Source organism: Dermacentor albipictus, chromosome 9 (genome assembly GCF_038994185.2).
Source record: "Dermacentor albipictus isolate Rhodes 1998 colony chromosome 9, USDA_Dalb.pri_finalv2, whole genome shotgun sequence".
In the NCBI taxonomy this organism is placed as follows: domain Eukaryota; kingdom Metazoa; phylum Arthropoda; class Arachnida; order Ixodida; family Ixodidae; genus Dermacentor; species Dermacentor albipictus.
Window position 1 is genome coordinate 118,718,631 of NC_091829.1, and position 22,234 is coordinate 118,740,864.

Sequence of the window (22,234 nt, forward strand, 5' to 3'; positions counted from 1 at the left end):
GCAGCAATAACAAAGAGAAGTCGTAGCCATGCAGATATTACGAAGCCAAGCCGTAGCCACAGAGCAATAACGAAACCAAAACTTCGAGCCGAACTTTGAAATTTTTGTCCGGATCCGCATATAGTACGAGGCGGAAATTTGGGACGCTAATAACAGGAAAAAAAACTCGTACTATACGCGGGTTTTTACGGTATATTCTCGTTTTCCTTCTCACCCTTTGTTTTTGCTAGGAGATTCCTAACATAATGTGGAATACTCTGCCATTAATTATTTCCCCATTCTCGCAAGGTTGATGACTTTCTTAATTTATGCTCAGTTTTTTCCCCTCACGCAATTAGTTACTCAGGCCACCAGTATTTCAAGTGATGTAGCTAATGCCCTTGACTTGGTACTTATGACACGTGCTGACCTTGCATCTCATATCACCTACTTACCAAGAATTAGTGACCACCTCTCGTTCAATTTCATAATTAATGTTCCTTTCCCTAAAAAGTCTAAACACCGAAAAACCATACGCGACTATCGGAAAGCTAACTTTATAGCAATAAACAATGAGCTCTCTCATTTCTATGATGACTTTGTCAAAAACTTTGATGATCATTCAGTCCACTCTAACTGGGATTTCTTCGCATGTACAGTTCACAGATTAACCGCGAAATACATCCCTAACCGCACAATCACTTCAAATGCGCAAGCACCATGGTACTCTGGTCACCCAAACGCTTATCCAATGGAAAAAGAAGGCTTCTATCACTTAGCAACATCATCCCCTACTGACGCGCGCTGGGCAACTTATAAGTCCGCCTCAGATATCTATATAGCAGCTCTATATACTGCTAAAGACAACTACTTATCTAGCACACTACCTGAAGTACTAAAAACAAATCTTAAAAAGTTTTGGCAAATAGTAAACCCAACAACTAACAATGTTGTTTCATAAGAAGATTTACCTGGAAATGCTGTTCTCGAGAACATATGCACGACCATTCTTAATGAATCATTTACTAGTCAGTTTTCAAAAGCTGTCAATGTTGAATTTCCTGTCGCATACCAACACGAGTGCTTACCAATGCATCCCATCCTGTAATTGTTGAGGTACGTGGAATTAGCAAGTTAATAGATAGTTTGTCGTATTATTCATCACCTGGCTACGACTTTATTAACAGTAAATTCCTTAAAAGCACTTACCTCTTTAGTTCCATGATACTAACAAAAATTTTCCGACAATCCCTTTATTCATGTGAGCTTCCAAAGGAATGGAAAATTGGGAAGGTGGTTCCAATCTATAAATCTGGCCCCAGAAATTTGCCTCTTAATTATTGTCCCATGTCTCTTACAAGTAGCTGCTGTAAATTATTAGAGCATGTAGTTTTCATGAATCAGGCTAGCTTTCTAGGATCCAACTCGTGTTTTACTTCTGCACAACATAATTTTTGAAAATCGTATTCCTGCAAAGCACAACTAGTATCATCCACTCATAAACTGCATCGCATCCTGGATAGCTCATCGTGTGCTGACTGTGTCTTCTTGGATTTTAGTAAAGCATTTGATAAAGCGACTGCTTTTTGAACTAATCTTGCTAAATATCGGCCATAACCCTCCAAAATAGATAGATCATTTCCTTACTAACTGCTTCCAATTTGTTACTGCTAATGGTCATAACTCTCCATTCACTGAATTTCAATTGGGTGTGCCACAAGGGTTTGTGCTGGGACTGCTATTATTTCTTATCTATATTAATGATCTAACCACTAGTATATATCTTCTAACGTACATCTGTTCGCAGATGATTGTGCTATCTTCCGGGAAATAAAAGCACTGATTATACTAAAACATTCCAAGCTGATCTGGTTAATATATGTCACTCATGTGGGAAGTGGCTAATGGAATTAAATATTAACAAATGCAAAATAATGTGCATATCCAGATCTAATTGTGCTCCTAGCACCTGCCATCTGAACAACATTCCCTTAGGTTTCCTTTCATAATGTCATGTAAATATCTTGGTAGTATACACATTACAAATAACTTCAATTGGACCATTCCTATACGGTATGTCATTAACAATGCTAATCACATGCTTGGGTACTTACGGCGCAACTTTTTTAAAGCACCAACTACCTTAAAGTTACAGCTTTAAAGGACTCTAATACGCCCAAAACTTGAATGTGCATCTGCAATATGGGATCCCAGCCACGTTAATGTCATTATGTCACTTAAACTAGTACAAAATAACTCCACCCATTTCATTCTTTCTAATTATAACCATGCTGCAAGTATAACCTTAATGAAAACTAACCTAGCACTTATTTCACTCACTAACCGCCACAATATTTCCTGTCTTTCGCTATTTCATAAAATTTTTAATCACACCACGCTTCACAACAAATTCATCCTGCGGCCTCGGTACATTTCAAACCGCGTTTATCATCCCAGTCAGGTAGGGATTGATTCATGTCACAAAAAGTCTTTCATCTGTCTTTCAGTCTTTCATCCCCCGTACATCTCAGGAATGGAACTACCTTCCCTCAAGTATTGTAGCGATCACCGATAACAAACTTTTCCGTGACGCAATATCTAACATTGTAAAATCAGGAAAATCACTGTATTAAAAGAACCGACTGCACTTGTTTGTTTGCTTTACACTACTACTCTGTAACCACTCCCCTCTTTAATGCCATATGGCCCTGACAGTATTTTAAATAAGTAAATAAAAGAAAAAGAAAAAACACCTGAGGCGCATCTATGAACGGCGTTGGCAACGACAGACCGCTGTTCAGTGTTTCGCAAGGATGACGGCTATGAACTGCTTTGTTGCCATCCCGCACACTCGCTTCCATTTGTGAGGAGGTGGTTTGTCGGCTTTCCAAGTGTTGTGCGGCTGCTGCGAATAGATCTGCTTCGAACAGCACCAAACCGTAACTTTAGTTACGGACGCCTGATGAGGCAGTGCCGATTAGGCATAATGGCTTAGGCAGTGTGGCCATGACGAGCATTCGCCGCTGGCCAATGTGGTAACGGGCAGGAAGCCACCACGGAGGGCTTGCCACTAGTATGTTTATTCAAATGGCTCTTTGTGTGATCAGTGCGGGTTAGATTGATGGCTGTTGAACCACCATGCAGTTCATTGCAGCATAGCCAACCAATGCGATCTGCGTGCCCATTGGCAGCTAATTGGCCCGATCTTCACATTTTACTAAATGTGCGAAACTCATGTTGCCCTTCTGCGAATTGAACAGTTTGGGCACTATGTGTGCCATCCCCGCATCGAGCCAACGTTGGGGAGTGTTCGCAGTGACAAAGTGCACTGTTGAGCCTGCTTATAGCGAACCTGAGCATCACACGGTGTTCCTTCGTTACCGTATAAGCTTATGTAAGGGCCGCACTTCTTTTTTTTGCAATTTTGATGAGGTGTGGCCCTTACACAGCGCCGAACCTTTTGGGGAAAATGGGGCCGGTGCAACCGGCAACTTGTGCATAACCGAAATTCATTACATCAGAGGCCAATGCGGAAGTATGCAGCACAAGAAAATTTTCCAAGGCACATGTGGTATCCAAGCACCAAACGCGATGGCTTCATCGGTGGAATTTTTTCCCCCAAATTATAAGCTGCCAAGGTGGGGGCGTGGCCCTTACACGGTTTCGCCCCTTACACGAGTCTATACGGTACGTTCTGACATTCGTATCAAATGGAACACACCTAAAAAAAATGTTGCTAGTCAAAACACAAAATTTAGGTCTTTGCAAAAAAGTCCAGGATGCTCGTCTGTTTCTGCAGTGCAGATCTGATGAGGGTGGTGTCCACTTTATTTAAAGCAAAAGCGCGCTCTTTGCCGAGGCCCCTGGCATACATAAGTTGCCTGACGCTCCCTATGCAGCCCATTGCTACAGGCGCACTTAAGGTTGCTGGCTTCGTTGTCCTTCGTTTCCTCTGTGTCACTCTCGGCCTGCACTTCGCAAGCAATGCCATCATCCATGCACGGTCCTTCAGTGTCAGCATCTTCATCAGCAGAACTAAAACAATCCCAGCCAATGTTGTGGCGTCCCATGTCAGAATCGACGATGTGCTGCCACAAATCGCCACCAGACTGATCTTCTTTGGAAGCATGAGGCTTGACATCGGGCAAAACTTCTACAAAACTGGCCTTGCAGAAACATTCTGCACACAAGTGGCCATCAGCTCTGCCCAGGCCACCAGCAATGGGCAAACGCTTCACTATGTGGCGCCTATACGATACCTTATTTGCACAGGTTATGCCTAAATCAGTTGGCTGCACTTTTGAAGTGATATTGGGTGGCAGGAAGAGGTAGTCACTGCCGTCAGTGAAGTTTGCAGGGGGCGTGCTGAGCAGTTGTCGAGCACTAGCAGCATGTGCCTGTCTCAGTTGCCTCTGCATGTCGTGGTCAAAATTTCCCAGCCACTCTGCGAATAAATTGTGCGTCATCCACACCTTAGCATTGTGCCTGTATATCGCATGGGCATATAGCCCAGAAATCAAAGCGACTTCTTTGATTTTCCGTTTAAAAAGGGCATGCACCGGTTGCTGCCATCCGTATTAGTGCACAGAAGTGCTGTAATGCACAATTTACTGTGTTTGCCGCCAGTGCAGGAGTCGCATTTTATGGCGTGCATTTTGTCTGGCAGCATCTTATAAAATAGTGCCGTTTCATCGGTGTTATACACGTCCTGCACCGCATAGCTTGCAATAATGGCCCGGTTTGTTACAGCCAAGTGGCAACCTCTTGGTCACTTGCCAAAGCCCCTCGCTGACTATCGGTTTAAAAACAATCCCATGCCACACTTTAAATCGATGCCTGTGCAGAAGTCGGGAAGATTTGGTAGGAATGCGATGTTTTTGATTTTGCCCGGCATCATTGACCCACATATTGAAATGTTGCGAGCCCGTGTGTCAACGAATCACATGAGTAGGGTCTCCTCTAAGTCTGCTTAGGTGCCCTTCCGCAGGCGCATTCTGTCAGTCAAGTTGGTGTCGGAGCTGGCGATCTTTTCCTTGTTCATTAGACCCATTGAGATGGTTGATTTCGACACATTGTACTTCACCAAATGGCAGCTTTTAGCACCTTGAGACAGTTCCGTCAAATTTGCTCACGCCGTTCCCATGTCCAGCACTTTTTGTTACGTGACTGCTGCAGGCATGGCAGGCTTCCCGTCCGCCATCCAGAGTACAACACAGATACAACTACAACTAAGCATACGCACCACACACGGACATGGAGAACAAAGCACCACAATCGATGGAGCAGACATGCACGTGCGACGATCAAGCAAGGAAGCGTGGAGACTAGGGTAGAGCAGTAATGTTCCGTACCTTGCAGAAGAATCCCATTCTTATACACAAAAATTCTCTATTTGCAACAATTATTCCTGCATTAATCTAAACTTCCCCATAAATTTCCCTGCACACAAACACACGCACACATATATAGGCAGTGAAACCCGCTTATAACAATCCCAGGTATAACGATATATCGGTTGTAACGGCCACATTTCAGTGCATTTACAATTTTTTGACCCTCCCTATGGAAGCTGCTTCCAGATATAATGAAAGTTTTTTTAAGTCACCTTGCTGCTACAACGAACACATCGAACCTGGCCAACGTTAAAAGAGGGCACACGCAAAGTGCCAAAGCATGGAAGCGCGACAAAACTTGGCACACAGCAGGGCACGCCCCACTCTACTCTAGCTGGGGCGATGAAACAGCCTTCGGGAGAAATGAGAAACTGCCTCGCATGCATTTCGGAAGCCACGAAGAAGGTCACGCTTGAGTTTTTAGGGCGCCTGTACACGTTCCCAAGGCACACCACCAAGGCAGAGGCATGCAGTGTACAGCATACATCTAAACAGCATGATGCAAGACTTGCATCGGTGTGAAATCAGATGCCACAATGGTGTCACTCTCATTCCTGTGCAATTTTCCGTGCACACCATGTGCACAGACACACCGTATGCCTGTTTCAGCGATTTGGAATGACCGTCTATGTCTTTCCAGCATGAGAACAACGGTCGCTCAGGCGTTCCTGTCAATGTCGCCCGAGTCAGCGAGAATGCTGCACCACATGCTGCGGCCAGGCAATATTGTAAAAGGTCGACAGTTACTACGCTGTGATCATGAGATCACAGTTCGACGGTACTTTGTTTACACATTGTCGATGGTTGATAATGCTCTGCAGTGATGTTTTACCTTTCGATCATCAAATTTTTTTTTTTGCCCAAGCGACGTAGATAACGTAATTTTACCACTCTTGTGTTGCTGACGCACGTTTGTAATGCCAAGACCATGTCGTCCGAGACCCTCCGCAGAATAGCGGCATGCCGCAGTAATTTCTGAAGTTTACGCTTCCGGCCAACTAGAATGCTTTGCTCCCTTGTGCAGAATATAGTCATGTCCCACTGGTAGTAAAATATATCAGAAACTCTAAAAAAAAAAAAATGCCGGCTGTGCTTGCAGTTTCGAAATAACCTGGGGTCTGCACTAGGCACCATTTTGAAAGAGCTGCAAGACTCCACATTTCATTCTTTAGATAGACGTTTATGGCGGAAGTTTGCAGCTAGGTGCAGGAATGCGCCGGGAACAAAAATGTCACTGAAAATCTGATTTTCGGACCAAAGTACTGTCAAATTGTAACTACTGACGCCAGCTTCATTGCAGTAATTTTTTTTAGTGTTCTTAAGGGCGAGTTTGTATATAACGAACTACTGATATAACGACCACTTTTCACTGAAATATCCAGTTCGTAATAAATGGGTTCAACTGTAGATTTGTGTGTGTGTGTTAAAACATTACAATTTTTCTCGACATCTCAGCCGGACAGCAATGTGAGAACTCAATTTCTAATGTGGCACTTTCCAATGTTGTTTTTTTTCTTTTTTTTATACAGTGAAAGCTCGTTAATTCGAACTTCATTAATTCGAATTTATGGATAATTCGAACTGTACGATTTGGTCCGGCCAAGCTCCACAGAAGTCTATGTATAAAAAAGTCCGTTAATTCGAACGCGAGAAGGTTCCCTCACGGATAATTCGAACTACGCTCGCCTGGCACACGGCCAGAGAAACGCGCCTACGGCCTACACACAAGGCTGTATTGCCTCCTAAACGGAGAGAACGGCGAGAGAAGGCAAAATCGGAAAAAAAATCTAACCGACGCGGGGTCAGCCAGAAGGCAGCGGCGGCTGCTGCCTCTCCGTTCTACGTAACCTCCGAGACTTCTTGCCCGTTGCAAATCTCGGAGGCTTTGCAAATCTTGTACAGCTGCTAAGGTTGTGCGGAGATGGCACGGCAAGCGCCAAAACACAGCGAATCAAGTACGTCGCAGCTGCGCTTGCAATCAAGAACCAACGAATCAGGGCCTTCGCCACCTTCACATGTTCGGCGTCTTCATCTCGGCAGTCTTCATCGGTTGTTTACCTCTGTTTTCAGCTTAGGAGGTATCGGCCGTCGCGATTCATTGTGATGGTGTTATGCCTCGGCTAACGTTCGTTTCTGTGGAAATCGGTGGTGTGGCACAGTCGGACCCAGAGCTTCGACTTGAAGATGGCATGTGCCCGCGGCACACGCCATCACTTTCTGACACGCCAAATTTCTGACATTCCGTACTGCTTCCAAATCGCAGTGTACTGCTGCTCTCCTTCACTTTCGTTAGTTCGAACTTTCGTTAATTCGAACTGAAGCGGCTTCCCCATGCGGTTCGAATTAACGAGCTTTTACTGTATATACCTCACAGGCTCCAGGAGGAGTATTGCGTGAGGGGGGCAGTACAGATAACAATTGTGGAGCAAAAACATAGTTTTTGTTACATAAATATGAACAAAACGAGAATCAAATAATGAACAAAGATCGCAAAATAAACAAAGATAAAAAGCAAGGAAGGTAAACGAACAGGAGTTAGCTTTTCAGTATACAGTAAAGCAAACAACCTTAGAACAAATGCTTACATAAATAAATAACAATGAAGGTAAAAGTAATGGTCTTCCTTTGTGAACATGGAAAGAAAGTAGTTGTTAAATACAGATGCGCAGTGCTCTCGCGGTATGGGAAGACCAGTGCTATCCACAAGTGTGGGAGTGTCAGTGTTGTTTGAAGGAGATATGGTTTTCCAGAATTTCTTAGGATTATTTTTTATCAGTGACTGAAGGTCATCAGAAAAGAATTTATGCTTTGCACGACGAAGGAAACTGCAGTAGGCTTAGTCGCAGGCTTTATGTTTATTCCAAAAACCTAACGTGTTGACACTTTTGGCTGCCCTGTATAAACGTTTCTTTTTGTTTTTTAACGCATTCAAAGTTTTATTAAACCATGGTTTGGAGCAGTTGGTGCGAAATGAGATCTGAGGTATGTATTTATTTGCTAGACCTAGTAGTTGTTCTTTAAAAAGGCACCAATTTTTGTTGACTGATCGTTGAGAAAATGTTGCGATAAATCTAGATGAAAAGCTCTGTAAATCTCTGTTAATGGCATTATAGTCTGCTCTTTTATAGTAAGATATTTGTTTTGTTGTTAGATTACGTGTACAGGAAGGTGTGCGAACTGTAAATTCCAATAACGAGTGGTCACTGAACCCATCAGTGATTGAAATGGTGCTAACTCTATTAGGTGCTGTTGTTAGAGCAAGGTCTAAGACGTTAGTAATGCGCATTGGTTGGAGGACTAGTTGCTCACAAGAAAAATCAAGGATGAGCTGGACAAAGTCATTAGATGCACACGAATTGCCTCTTAAGTTAGGCCAATCTATGTCCGGGAAATTAAAATCGCCAGGAATGAATATATCAGCTTTAGGGAATTTAGAACGAACAGCAGTAAGGTTCTCACACAAGTTAGAAGCGAAGTTATCAGTGCTGTCAGGAGGCCTGTAACATGCTCCGTAAAGTGACTTTGATAGTGTCGACGTTATACAAACCCACACTATCTCAATAACGGAGGGTATCGGTACTATAAACGAAGTGATATGTTTCTTTATTGCCAGCAAGACATCTCCTCCCCTTTGATCATCTCAGTATCGGTGATAAATGACATAGTCCTCCGTATCAGGAAAAACTTCGCTGTCATTCACGCCGCCACAGAGCCAAGTTTCCGTTAGTGCCAAAATATCACAGTTACTATTTTCCAAGTACGATACGATTTCGGTGTGTTTAGAAATTATACTACGAATGTTAGTAAATGATAAAGCTAGGTACGAAGGCTCGTTGTGTGTATGTTGCGCAGCAGAGGGGTTGTCAGATGTGCATGTTATCGGGTTAAGTTCTAGCTATCGCGAAATTGGTACCACGGTATCGGACAGCGAGTCACACCTGTAAGCAGTGTTATCTACTCGCAGTTTGTCAAGGGTTAAATTCAATGGTACGCCCTTGGTTTTTGCGAAGGCAATGAGCTTGCGTCGGGCAATGCGCGTTTGGAGGGAAAAATCTTCGTGAACAGCGAATTCCGTGCCTTTAAATTTATAGCCATTTTCTATTATGCTTTGTTTATCTTTAAAAAACGTAAATTTAGCAATTATTGGCCTGTTCTTCTCTCTGTTAAACTGGCCAAGGCGGTGTGCGCGTTCTATTTTGGTGGGTTCGATGGCGATGCCAAGGTGTTCTCTGCACAAGTTGATAAGTTTTGATTCAGATGATGGCCATGATTCGTTTTGATCATCAGGGATGCCAAAGAAGAGTAAATTACTCTGCCGAAGTCTGTTTTCGGCATCCTCGCAACGCATCTCTATTGTTTTAAGCGGCCTCGAAATAGCATGGCATTCTTTAGGAGACTCGGGTGATGACCTATTGCCAAAACTTTTAATCAATTTGAGATCGCCCTCAACAGTCTGAAGCCTAACGGATAACTGTTTCAGTTGACCGTCGACAGATGCCTGCCAATTTTTAAGGGCTTGCAAGTCATTTCGAATTTCATCTTGACTGGTTTCGATACGTCGCAATGATACCAAAATGGTAGCTAGGTCAACGGGACCAGGATTTGATTCGACGTCTCCAGAAAGAAGCAAGCATACCCGACATATGAACAAGCACAACAAGTTCTTACAGCGTTTGATAGCAAGTGGCAGCTCACGGGCATATCCCAACATATCTTCCCCGTAGAGAGAACTCTACCATCAACTGCCACTGGTGGCTTGCAGCTTTTAGCAATTCTGAGTAGGTAGCCTTATCTAATATAGACACAACAAACTGCAGTTCATGTTTTGTACCAAAATAGCACACCAGCTTTTTAACAACAAAGGTTATCAGAACCTCAAGCTGGCCGATTCCAAGTTTTCCCATTCATCTAAATGTGTGTCCAAAAACTCCCTGAAAAGTGGAAAATTCCCTGCATGGAACATCACTGGTGTAACGGTAAACACCCAGTAATGGCCATAAACTAGAACTTCTGGACTTCAAGATGGCACCGTAGCACACCCACAGAGACAGGCGAATGCAAGGGAGTTGTGAGAAAGAGCGAGGAAAGGGGAGTGGAGTTGTGAGAATGGGCAAGGGGGCGATTTTGGAAGCTAGAACGACAGAAAGCTGAGCTAGTTGGTAAGGATTCATAATGCAAAAAAGGGGATGAGGCATGCAGACACGGACACAAGAGAAGAGAAGTGGACGGTAGTCAGCATTCATATTGTCCACTTCCCTTCCCTTGTGTCCGTGTCTGCACACCTTACTCCCTTTTTTGCTTGGAAGCTACACGCCGGTGCTCATGGGCAGCATGTGGAGAGGGTAGAGGGTAGCTCTTGAGCGGGGCATGAAACAGGGAGTTTGCCTGCGAGGAGGCTCGAGAAAACAGCCCACACACGCAAAGGAGTCGGAGTCCGTCATTATCTCGACTTGCATTGTGGCGCCAGGTTTACGCCACCTGTTTACTGTAATCAATCGGCAGGGCTCAAAAATGTTTGTTGTACGTGCGATTTTGCACCATTGAAATAATGTATATTTTGATGGTCGTGTGGGTTTCGTTTGTTTTAATTGAAAGTTCATCTTAAGTTGGGATGTTGTATGTGGGCTTGACTTACTATGCCAGCCAGGGCGGTACGTTTGAGGCACGCTCGGCAGTCTTCTTGTGGCAGACACGGAGCGAAATACTTGCTCGGGTGGCACTAAGTACGAGGGGTCCCGTGGCACACGTGACCTGTGGCACTGCATGGCTCTCCACTGAATATATTGAATGTTAAAAAAAATTACGAGTAGATATTTGATTCCTGAATTAAATTATTCGAATGTTCTCTATTCGATTCATTAACTTATATTCGCGCACCCCTAACTACTAAAGTATGTTATTGCACAAATCTCATGCTGCAAAAATTAATCAGATCATCGAACCTGTAAAGGGAGTTATCCCACCGATATCCTGCTTTCTCTCTTTTCGTGGCAGTCGTGGCAGCCATGGTAGACTACGCTACACAGTAAGCCACTGCCATCTCAGAGGCCACCTGCAGCAGATGCAGCTATGTGCAGTGCAATGATGAAGTTATTTTTGTGTCTTTTTGACATGGCAGACATATATTTTTTTCTTATTGAGCACAAAATTAGCAACGATATATTACCGAGAATGTACTTGTGATCACGAAATCAGCCAGTAGCATTGGTTGGCCTACTGCTTGCGATGACCACATTGCAGGTGCAAGAGGAAGCAACTTCTGACTGCTCTTGACGTGAGATTGTAAAGTCCCTGCTGGATGCAGAACATTAATATTTGGCTCACAAGCTCAAGGAGCCTTGGCAAGAGATCGGCAATGTTTTTTTACTACGTTCAAAAAGTGTTAAGGTTAGAAATTTTTACACCTCAGTTTACTTCTTTCTCGTGACCATTGTTCACATGAACTAAATCATGCTACTAGAATGACAAGGAAGGTGCGGGAAAAAAGAAAAGGTACATAAATGGAGACAAGGTGTGCCTTATCCCTATTTATGTGTGGCCTTTCCTGCTTGTTTCTCGTTAGATATGGCTCGGCTCATGTTCTGACTCTGGGCTTCCTTCTTTCTCTTGCAGCCAAGGTGTTCTCATTCTGGACGACATGCGAATCGCTGGTGCCTGCATTTGGAGACATCTTCTCTTCACTGGTGTTCAATGCTGCTCTGAGCTACCAGCCTGGGCTGCCATTTCTGATCGGTGCCGTCCTGCAGCTCTTCCCATTAGCTGCACTAATGTGAGTATGGCTGCTTGCCCTTGGAGGCAACTGAAGCCACTAGAAGGTTGAATCTTAATGCAAGGGTTACATTGGCCATATGAGGCTTTCTGGAGGCTGGTAACTTCTGTTGCTGTTACTTTGCTGTACGTAATCGGCAACTATGACAGAAACCTTAGTATTACTAGTGCAAAACAAACATTAAAATGGGACACCTTAGAAAAGAGAAGGCAGGCATTACGCTTGAAACTTTTTCACAATATATTTTATGGCCAAATCGGAATAGACCGTAATAAGTATATTCTTCAGCCACATTATATATCCAGACGAACAGATCACGAGCTCAAGGTTAGGGAATACACTTGTAGAACTAAACTTTTCAAAAGCACCTTTTTCCCCAAAACCATTTTAGAATGGAATCGACTGCCTGCTGCCGTAGTTAGTATACTTAATAATGAACATTTTGCAAATGCTCTTTGAAATTTTCTTCTTTATTTTTCAGTATGCAGTAATTGCAGAGTTTGCTATCATTATATAGTGCTTTATTACTTAATTCTATGATGCCGTTTCCTGCGTGCTGTACATTGATATCCTGATGTACCATTTTTGTCATGTCATTTTTGCGTTTTTTTTTTCTCTTTTTCTCTTTCAGTGTATTGTAAGCATAATACTGTTTATTCGATGCCATAAGCTGCTTACATTGATGTATGTAACCCCCCCACTGTAATGCCTAAATGGCGCTGTGGGTATGAGAGTAAATAAATAATAAATAAATCATAAAAGAAAAGAATTGGCAAGATACAGCAGAGAAGTCCAGGCATCGTCTAACTGCAATGAAACTTCTCTTTGACTAAATTAGTTACAAATTGGTAGTACATACTACAGCGAAATCTCGATATAACGAACTTCAGGGGACCACAGTAAATTTCTTGTTGTTCTAAAAGGTCGTTATATTGAACTTCACTAGGGTCGAGTATTGAGCGAGTTGGTATTGCATTCTAAAATGCTGACACCAACTGACAACAGGTTACGATTTTTAGACCTTGATTTACTTCTTTCACGTGACCATGTATGCTGGATGTATGAACCAAGAAGAGGGAAACCTCTTTTATCATTTGACTCAGCCCATTCTAAGCTGGTTAAGTGAATCATCACTGATCTTTGTCTTACTAATGCCCACAGGAAATCCTGTCATCGTGCCATGCAGTGCAGTTTTGCAGGTCAGGTTGATCTGACTTTTGTGTGCCAGATACCCGGCTACACTACTGAAATAATAGCTGAAAAGCTATTAAAGCAGATAAAGAAGGACAGTAATGCAGAACCCCAACAAAGAAGAAATGAACAATAGAGGCCGGTAGTCATACCATATTTGCATAACGTCTCTCACAGATGAAAAAAGATTGGCCACAAGGGTAGCATGGAAATAGTGTTTTCCGTGATGGATACGCTACACAGGCTCTGTACGGCCGTAAATCCACTCCATCCGTGCACCACTGTCTGTTCGACTATGCACAAGAATCTTGTTTTGTTCGGCTTCTTTATTCAATTTATGAGAGCAGCATTATGAGAGCGGTTTCTTGGCGATCCACTGTCGCGATCATGGGTGCAAACCTCTTGAGGATCAATGTACGATTGTTTCCCGTGGCAGCACACAGCTCATCCGTGAGATATCTGAAGCACAGATGATCGCAAAATTGGGTGATGCGTGTGTCAGCTTCCCGTCTCTAGCTCTCACAGAAAAAGAATTACGTTACTTGGACGCGGCATCACACGACACGTAACCATGTTACATGATTTCGCACTTCATTTCCGTGTAAGCGCATGCGCGATCTACGTGCATGCCATGTATAAAATGACGCAGTGGCACAATAAACTTAGTTGAAAGTTTGCGCTTGGTGTGTCGTCTTCTTTCACGTCCGTGTCGTTTTTTATGTCGCGCAATATCATTTAAGCAATTCAATTTATGTGGGAAGAAATATATAGGCCAAACTGGTTGCTGCCTTAATGAAAGGCTAAAAGAACATGATTACAATGGGGACCGAGCTATACAGGGACATTTAGGAACTCACTGTCGCGACTGTAGATGCAAACCGAATTTTTATTGGTGGGAAGTGCTAAGAAAGCACCGATCACAACTTACGTGGGAGCTTATTGAAGCTTATCTTATAGCCAGGGCTGGCAGCACATATGTTAGTGCGCCATCTTTGTGCCCATCTTCAGAGGAAGTAGAGATTTCTTTATCAGTTTAACCGTGCATGACAGAATTGCACGTTCTGTGACTCATGACAGTTTAGTCTTCTGTCAGTGTGATCTTTTGTGAAGTGTTGTGACGACATTGCTTGATGCTTTCTTGTAGCTATATATTTGGTGCAACCTGCCAGTAAACCGGTTGGAAGGCAGTGCTCTGTTCTTTCATCTGGCCGGCTCGGCTTGTTTCTTCTTTTCTGTATTGCGCTGTACCAGATTTAGAAGGTCATAATGAAAGCCCCCAAATTAGCCATTCCACCTATCAACCCATCAGTTCATCAGTTATCGCCATATTAGCTATCCACAAAAACGTCGCCGTTGGCTCTCTGCTCGCATTGTTGCTATTTTCCATAGATTCCGCCACCACACACCACCGAAGCACCTTATAGCAAGAGTGGTGTGAGCAAAAGAGACGCTGACACTGAGAAAACCACTGACAATGAAGAAGCTCCATGTTGCCTCTAATGCGCAATGTTTCTTTTTGTTTGTTTTTCACATTCCTTGCCATGGAAAATCTCTTCCATACACTGCTTTTCAGACAAACTCAAGCCAAAGGCGAATGTTTGATGCATCGCTAGGTACCGTAACATCGCATCTCATAAAAATGATGAGGAAAGACATGCAGGAAGCAGATACCAAACCAGAGCAAGCACAACAGTGTATGCCCTCCTCTCCCATCAGGCTTAAAAGAAGCAGGAAGGAGCCCCCAGTGCGCACTTGATCACATTACCACTCACCTACAACCCCCCCCTCCCAGCTCACCTGCACCACTGTGAAGTGTTCGTAGCTTGGGCAGACATGCTTTTATTGACAATGTTTGCGTAAAGCAAAGCAGCATGTGTGAAGAGTTGTTTGTTTTGTACTTCTCAACTAGGATATGAAGTCTTCCAGGCAAACAAGCCATGACACTCAATTTGGGTGAAGCTTACGCACTACTCGCTCTTTCGGATGGGCATTCCGTATGTCCTTAATCGTATAGGTAATTCCAGAGCATGCAGCATCCCACATCAGACCAGCCATGGAAGCGCCCTGCTGATGTGTGGTTGCCACTCTCTAATGCATATTTGACAGCTTCAAGCTTGAAGCTAACACTATAGCTCGCATATCCGCTATAAACGCAGGCAGTTCAATCACTATACACACGTGTGAATGTCGCAAGCAGGCCGATCGAACTGACAAAGAAAATGTGGAGGCATCGAGGCAAGGCAACATATGCATGGAGGCATTCTGGTTTTCTGCTGGTGGCACTAGGTAGCACTAGGAACCATTAAAAAATGACCTCTGAGATTTGCAGTGCTTGAAATGTCTGAGGCCATGCATGCCATGCACAGTGCAGGTTGCATGGCGCTTTATGTACGGCACTCGGTAGCCAGACCGAGTAGACAACCCTCACAGCAGCAAGATCGAGGTGCCATCATTATGCGAGGAAAGGAGAAAAGAAGCACACTTCTCGATTGGAAAAGTGGTTGAAATGCCGTATGTGCGATTGGAAAAGTGGGGATGCGCGTTCATTACATGACTGCTTTCCTTGTGCAAGTAAATAGGGTAGCTTACATGCACTGAATGATATGAGTTTGTTATACAGTTGAACCCACTTATAACTATACCGTTTTTAACAATACATCGGTTATAACAGTGTGAAGCTGCTGCACCATTGACTTTTGTATGTTTTCCATGGTAAAATAACCCGCTTACTACAATGTCCCGACGTTGCATTATCGGTTATAACGATGAAGTCTGGCTGCTGGGTGTCCAAGCCGAAAGGTAGTGAAATGCGAAATCTTTGAGAAGAAAAAAAAGAAAACGAGAAATTCGAGCCGCTGCACAATGGGCCGCTGCACCAACAGTCGCCGCATGCTCATTTTCCAGCCATCTCCACGCGGCTCTCTCTCCTGTCGCCCTTCCACTCCTTCGAACACGAATGGACTGCGCCCATAGCTCTAGGTCGCCCTGCCCTCTGGAACACAAATGCACTGCGCCAAGTGTGCCGCAAGCAGATTGCGCTGAGCTGTGCACATGCACGAGACGTTCATTTGAGGGATCGCCAGCCATTTGTGCACAGGCACGAGTAAGAGCGGGTGCGAGAGAGAAAATCTCGGGGTTTTTGCTCCCTGAATATGTGACTCTGCCTAGGGACTATGGAGGAGGTTTCTTAGCGCGTGTTGTATGTGTTTGTCCCCCAGACATGCCGGCATTGCAGAGTGTGGTCGCATTTGTATATGCTCCACCGCTGGCTGCCCGCGCGGTGAGGCAGTGGGCACGGATGCCCCATTAGGTGATCGCTGTGTCTTAATGGGCAAGGTTGTGACCGGTGTTGTATAAGTAGTGGATTGCTTTTTTCGTTGCGACGATAGATTGGATTTTTGCAAGCACTGCTCCAGGAGGGCGCATGTAACCTGCAAATGGAGGCCTCAGGAGTATTGCTCATTTTTGCTCATTAATATTTGTTTTTCCGATTGGCTGATATTGCTGAAAATTTTGTATCCTCTTCTGTGTAAGAAAAATTTATCGGCACCTGTACTGATTTGCATAAAAGGTGAAATTTTAATATAAAAATTGTTTGATATAATGAAGCAAATTGCCAGTTTTACCGACGTTGTTATATCGATGTTAAACTGTTGTATGAGAATAATGTACGGTCTTCTCATGAACAAGTTTCACATCCCTGGTATTCACAAAAAGATTAGTTATTAGATTATTCTCAAACTCTGGGTTCTTCAGAGCATACATGTAGTCATGCGTAATATAAAGTTAACATTGTGGGCAAATTAATATGTCTATACAGTCAATGCTTAATTTTTTGAACTCCCTAAGATCTGCAGAAACATTAGAATAATCAGGCAGTCCAAAAAAGTGAATGTGTGCCTCTTTCAGCCCCGAGGGCTCAAATCTCCATGGGCACATCTAAAATATCTCTGAAGGCCTTCCAGTACACTCATCAGTATCAGTGCTTGTACTGTGTCAGGCGACACCAGGTGCGCACGTGTATAATGAAATAGTAGACATCATGTCCCATGACAGTGGCTCCTTTCTGCTATTGGTATGCTTTGCTGCAATACACTGCGTATGCCTGAACGCTTAATGACGTATTGCGGCAAAGCTGGCTTTCGGGAACCAGCATTATGCAATGCTTTATCCTTACCATACAAAGCTGACTTTCCGGAACCAGCATTTATCATCATCATCAGCCTGTTTTATGTCCACTGCAGGACGAAGGCGATCTCTCTGCGATCTCCAGTTACCCCTGACCTGCGCCAACCAATTCCAACTAGCGCCCGCAAATTTCTTAATTTCATCACTCCACCTTGTCTTCTGCCGTCCTTGACTGCATTTCCCTTCTCTCGGTGCCCATTCCGTAGCCCGAATGGTCCAACGGGTATCTAACTGGCACATTACATGACCTGCCCAGCTCCATTTTTTTCTCTCAATGTCAATTAGAATATCGGCTATACCCGTTTGCTCTCTGATCCAAACTGCTCTCTTTCTGTCTCTTAATGTTATGCCTAGCAATCTTCGTTCCATCGCTCTTTGTGTGGTCCTTAACTTGTCAAGCTTCTTTGTCAGTCTCCAAGTCTTCTGCCCCATATGTCAGCACCGATAAAATGCACTGATTGTACACCTTCCTTTTCAATTATAATGGTAAGCTTCCTGTCATAAGCTGACAATGCCTGCCCTGTGCACTCCAACCCACTTTTATTCTTCTGTAAACTTCCTTCTCATGATCAGAACAACTTAATTGGCCTAAACATACTCTTTAACAGACTCTAGAGGCTGATTGGCAATCTTGAACTCTTGTTCCCTTGCTAGGCTACTGATCATTATCTTTGTCTTCTGCATATTAATCTTCAACCCCACTCTCATACTCTCTTTGTTAAGGTCCTCAATCATTTGTTGTAATTCGTCTGCATTGTTGCTGAATAGAACAATGTCATCTGCAAACCGAAGGTTGCTGAGATATTTGCCGTCGATCCTTACTCCTAAGCCTTCCCAGTTTAATAGCTTGAATACTTCTTCCAAGCACACAGTGAATAGCATTGGAGAGATTGGGTATCCCTGTCTGAGCCCTTTCTTTATAGGTATCGTTCTGCTTTTCTTGTGTAGAACTAAGGTAGCTGTGGAACCTCTGTAGATATTTTTCAAGGTATTTACGTAAGCGGTCTGTACTCCTTGATTACGTAATGCCTCTATGATTGCTGGTATCTCTACTGAATGAAGTGCATTTTCGTAATCTATGAAATCCATATAGAGAGGCTTAACGTACTCTGCGGATTTCTCTATAACCTGATTAATGACATGGATGTGGTCCATTGTAGAGCATCTCTTCCCGAAGCCAGCCTGTTCCCTTGGTTGACTAAAGTCCAGTGTTGCCCTTATTCTATTGGAGATTATCTTGGTAAATATTTCATATAATACTGGTAGTAAGCTAATGGGCCTATAATTTTTCAATTCTTTAACGTCTCCCTTTTTGTGGATTAGTATAATGATTGCATTCTTCCAGTTTTCTGGGACCCTTGCACTCGATAGACACTTTGTATAAAAATCTACCCATTTTCCAAGCATTATGTCTCCTCCATCTTTGATTAAATCGACAGTTATTCCATCTTCTCCTGCTGCTCTTCCTCGTTTCATGTCTTGCAACGCCCTTCTGACCTCATCGCTAGCTATAGGAGGAGTTTCTGTATCCTGTTCATTGCTGTTTCTAATTGAGGTATCCTGACTCCTCTGGGGACTGTACAGGTCGGTGTAGAATTCTTTCACTGCTTTTGCTATATCTTCAAGATTGCTGATGATATTACCCTGCTTATCTTTCAGTGCATACATCTTAGTTTGTCTTATGCCAAGTTTTCTTCTTAATGATTTCAGGCTGCGTCCATTTTTTATGGCTTTTTCAGTCTTTCTGGCATTATAGTTTCGAATATCACTTATTTTCGCCTTGTTGACCAGTTTTGACAGTTCTGCGAATTCTATCTTACCTCTTGAGTTGGACACTTTCATTCTTTGTGCGCTATGCATTATGCATAAAGCATTATACAATGCTTTATCCTTACCATACAAAGCTGACTTTCGGGAACCAGCATTACGCAACGCTTTATCCTTACTGTACAAAGCTGACTTTCGGGAACCAGCATTACGCAATGCTTTATCCTTACCATACAAAGCCGCCAGTGAGGATTGCAAAGGCAGAGTAGGCGGCGTTGCTGACACTGGCGAATTATTTTAGTGAAAAACGCAGCACTGAACAGCAGGAAGCTGGGTAGCAAACGTCAAAGCAGCTCGTCCTAGAATTAATGCGATGGCTGAGGCTGCTAGCAAATCGGTGCACAAGAACGCTGGTTTGATTCTGTGAGATAATCAAAATGCCGGTGGTGGTGGCTTCGATTATTGCCGTTTTGGAGCTGTGGTCACAGCAACAAGTCTGCAAAATCAGATGGCAAAGAGCCTTAGCGTCCAAAATTACGTTCTTTTACATTGGCTTTATGGGTGGCTCTATAAATGGCTCTCACATTGGTCTCATTAGCCACTCTTGTATAAAGTATGCGGCAGTGAAAGGTATTCTTAGTTTATTCGATCAGAAGGCACAGGTGCTGTGTTTATATAAAGTATCAAACAGTACCAACTGCCAAATGCTGTGTCTAGATAACATTTTATTAGGAGTGATCATGTTTAGCTGGAAAAGTCGGCCAGTCTGAGCAATGCAACGTGCTCTGGTATGTTACATGTGTATTGTGAATGCAATGGAAGTTATGGCATTCTTGCTTCAATTTTATACTTGATCTTGACAGGTGACGACATAAAGTAGTAAAAGATATTTGAAAAATGTTTGTATTGTTGAGTTGGTAATCAAAAATATTTGAAAGATGTTTGTATTTTTGAGTTGGGACTATTAGATTCAGTCATCGAATTTGATTTTTCATTCTAAAGTTTACAATCTTCACTTCCCCCCCTCCCCTAGTTGCAAATGTGCTTCCGATTGGCAAGCTTATTGAAGTTCACACCCGAACGTTTCAGTGCTACTAGGCAATCATTAATAAATCTGAGTGTTGCAATTACTTCACTTACAGTTGAATTATCCACTTTGCACACCAACTTTCTACCACAATGTATAAGGACCAGCTCACTTAAAATAAAGGTTGTTACTCCAGATTTGTTACTTGTCAAAAGGAAAACGACATCAGTTAACAAGTGTGGTTAATAAGTACTGGATGTTTTGGCCTCCACATTCACAAAACAAACTGTTCAAAGTGGTGAGCTTAATTATTTTTTTGTACTGGATAGATATCTTGTGCATTCAGGCAGAAGGTTGTCATTGTTGAAATTCAGCATTTTTCTTGTAGTCTGGATAGCTAGAGACTTAAGATACTCCCATGAAATCTAGTTTCCATGAAGTTCTGACTCCGTTTTCTCTGGATGGTATTTAGCACCACAGCCAAAGCAATGCAAACAATGCATAATATTTGTGACTACAACATAGTATTGCCATGCGTGCATTTTTCTAATCTTTCTTTTTTTTTTTTGTACCGATTGCTATGACAGATATCACTGCTACAGTCGAAACCACTTATAACAATATTCAAGTGCCACGAAGATTCCATCATTATAACCGATAATTGTTATAACTGGGTTGCATGAAAAAATCAAAGTAGTGGGATGGCAGAGCTAATATCAGAAAAATATATCGGCAGGGAGGCCTGTGCCCCTCCCCACCACCTTCCTTCGCCCGGCTGCTAATTTTGTTGACTTGTTTAACTGCTTCCTGTGCGCTCCAATCAAGTGTAACAAGCTGCAGCTGTCGGCATTAAAGAATGGCACTGCTATAACAACTGCAAAGAGGTGTCACAGGCGGCAAGCGATATGCGAGCACCGCCGAGGCGTCACTTTGGTGGCCCCAAAAGGGGCCTTTCAAAAATTGCGAAAAGGCTGCCGCGGCAGCCTGTAAGCTTGGGAAATCCAGAAGAAAGGTTGAGGAGAGATCACCACAAGCATCTCACCATGTACTTCTCACTGGTTCGCACGAGAAAAGCTTATGTCCATCAGCCATGCATACTTTATGCGAAGCTTGCTGGCATCCTTCTCCAAGGCATCCAAGCACTCCTCGTAGTGCAGCGGAAGGTTCCTCGCAAAAATGAAGCCCCAGAGGGACTTAATCATGCCGGGCCTCCTTTGAGGACAATGTTGAGGCAGCCTGCCCTACCGCATCATCGCTGCCGTCGTCACTGTCGCTATCCAGTGCAAGAACGTTCGCGCCAATCGTCTCATTGGTTAGAAGCACTTAGTTTCCAAATCAATAGCCGTGCGCATTCTTTTCACCGGTAGCGTCGTGCATTGCTGATGATCAACGGGCAGATCAGATATCTTCCGTTTCGGCGGTGAGCCAAGCGCTGTTGAGAAACCACGTGGCCAGGAAGGACTTTGACACAAGCAACAAAAACTAGCGTGAGCAATTAAGCTGTTTGCAGAACTACGCTGAATGAGGAGCCAGCGAGCAACGTGCAAGCAATGTGCGAGCAGCACAGTTGGTGCGGTCCATTCGTGTTACGGAGGGTGGTGTGGCACAGAGCTATGGGTGCAGTCCATCGTGTTCGAAGGGGTGGAAGGGCGACGGGAGAGAGCCATGCAGAGATGGCTGGAAAATGAGCGTGCGGCAGCTGTTCGAGCAGCGGCCCATCGTGCAGCTGCTCGAATTTCTCGTTTTCTTTTTTTCTTTTCAAGGATTTCGCATTTCACTACCTTTTAACTCAGACACCCAGCAGCCAGACTTCATCGTTATAACCGATAATGCGGCATCGGGGCATTGTAGTAACTGGGTTATTTCACCATGGAAAACATACAAAAGTCGACAGTGCAGCAGCTTCTCATTGTTATAACC

The 22,234-nt window shown here is 43.6% G+C and overlaps 1 protein-coding gene across 3 annotated transcripts in view; it reads left to right on the forward strand.

The window, feature by feature from the left end:
- Positions 1–22,234, forward strand: part of LOC135911255 (tetracycline resistance protein, class H-like) — a 117,304-nt gene that overhangs the window by 83,064 nt on the left and 12,006 nt on the right. For all 3 annotated transcript variants that reach the window (XM_065443449.1, XM_065443448.1, XM_070525294.1), the window contains exon 7: positions 11,985–12,141. In XM_065443449.1, the coding sequence (XP_065299521.1) occupies positions 11,985–12,141 (157 nt within the window). The remainder of the gene's footprint in view (positions 1–11,984; positions 12,142–22,234) is intronic.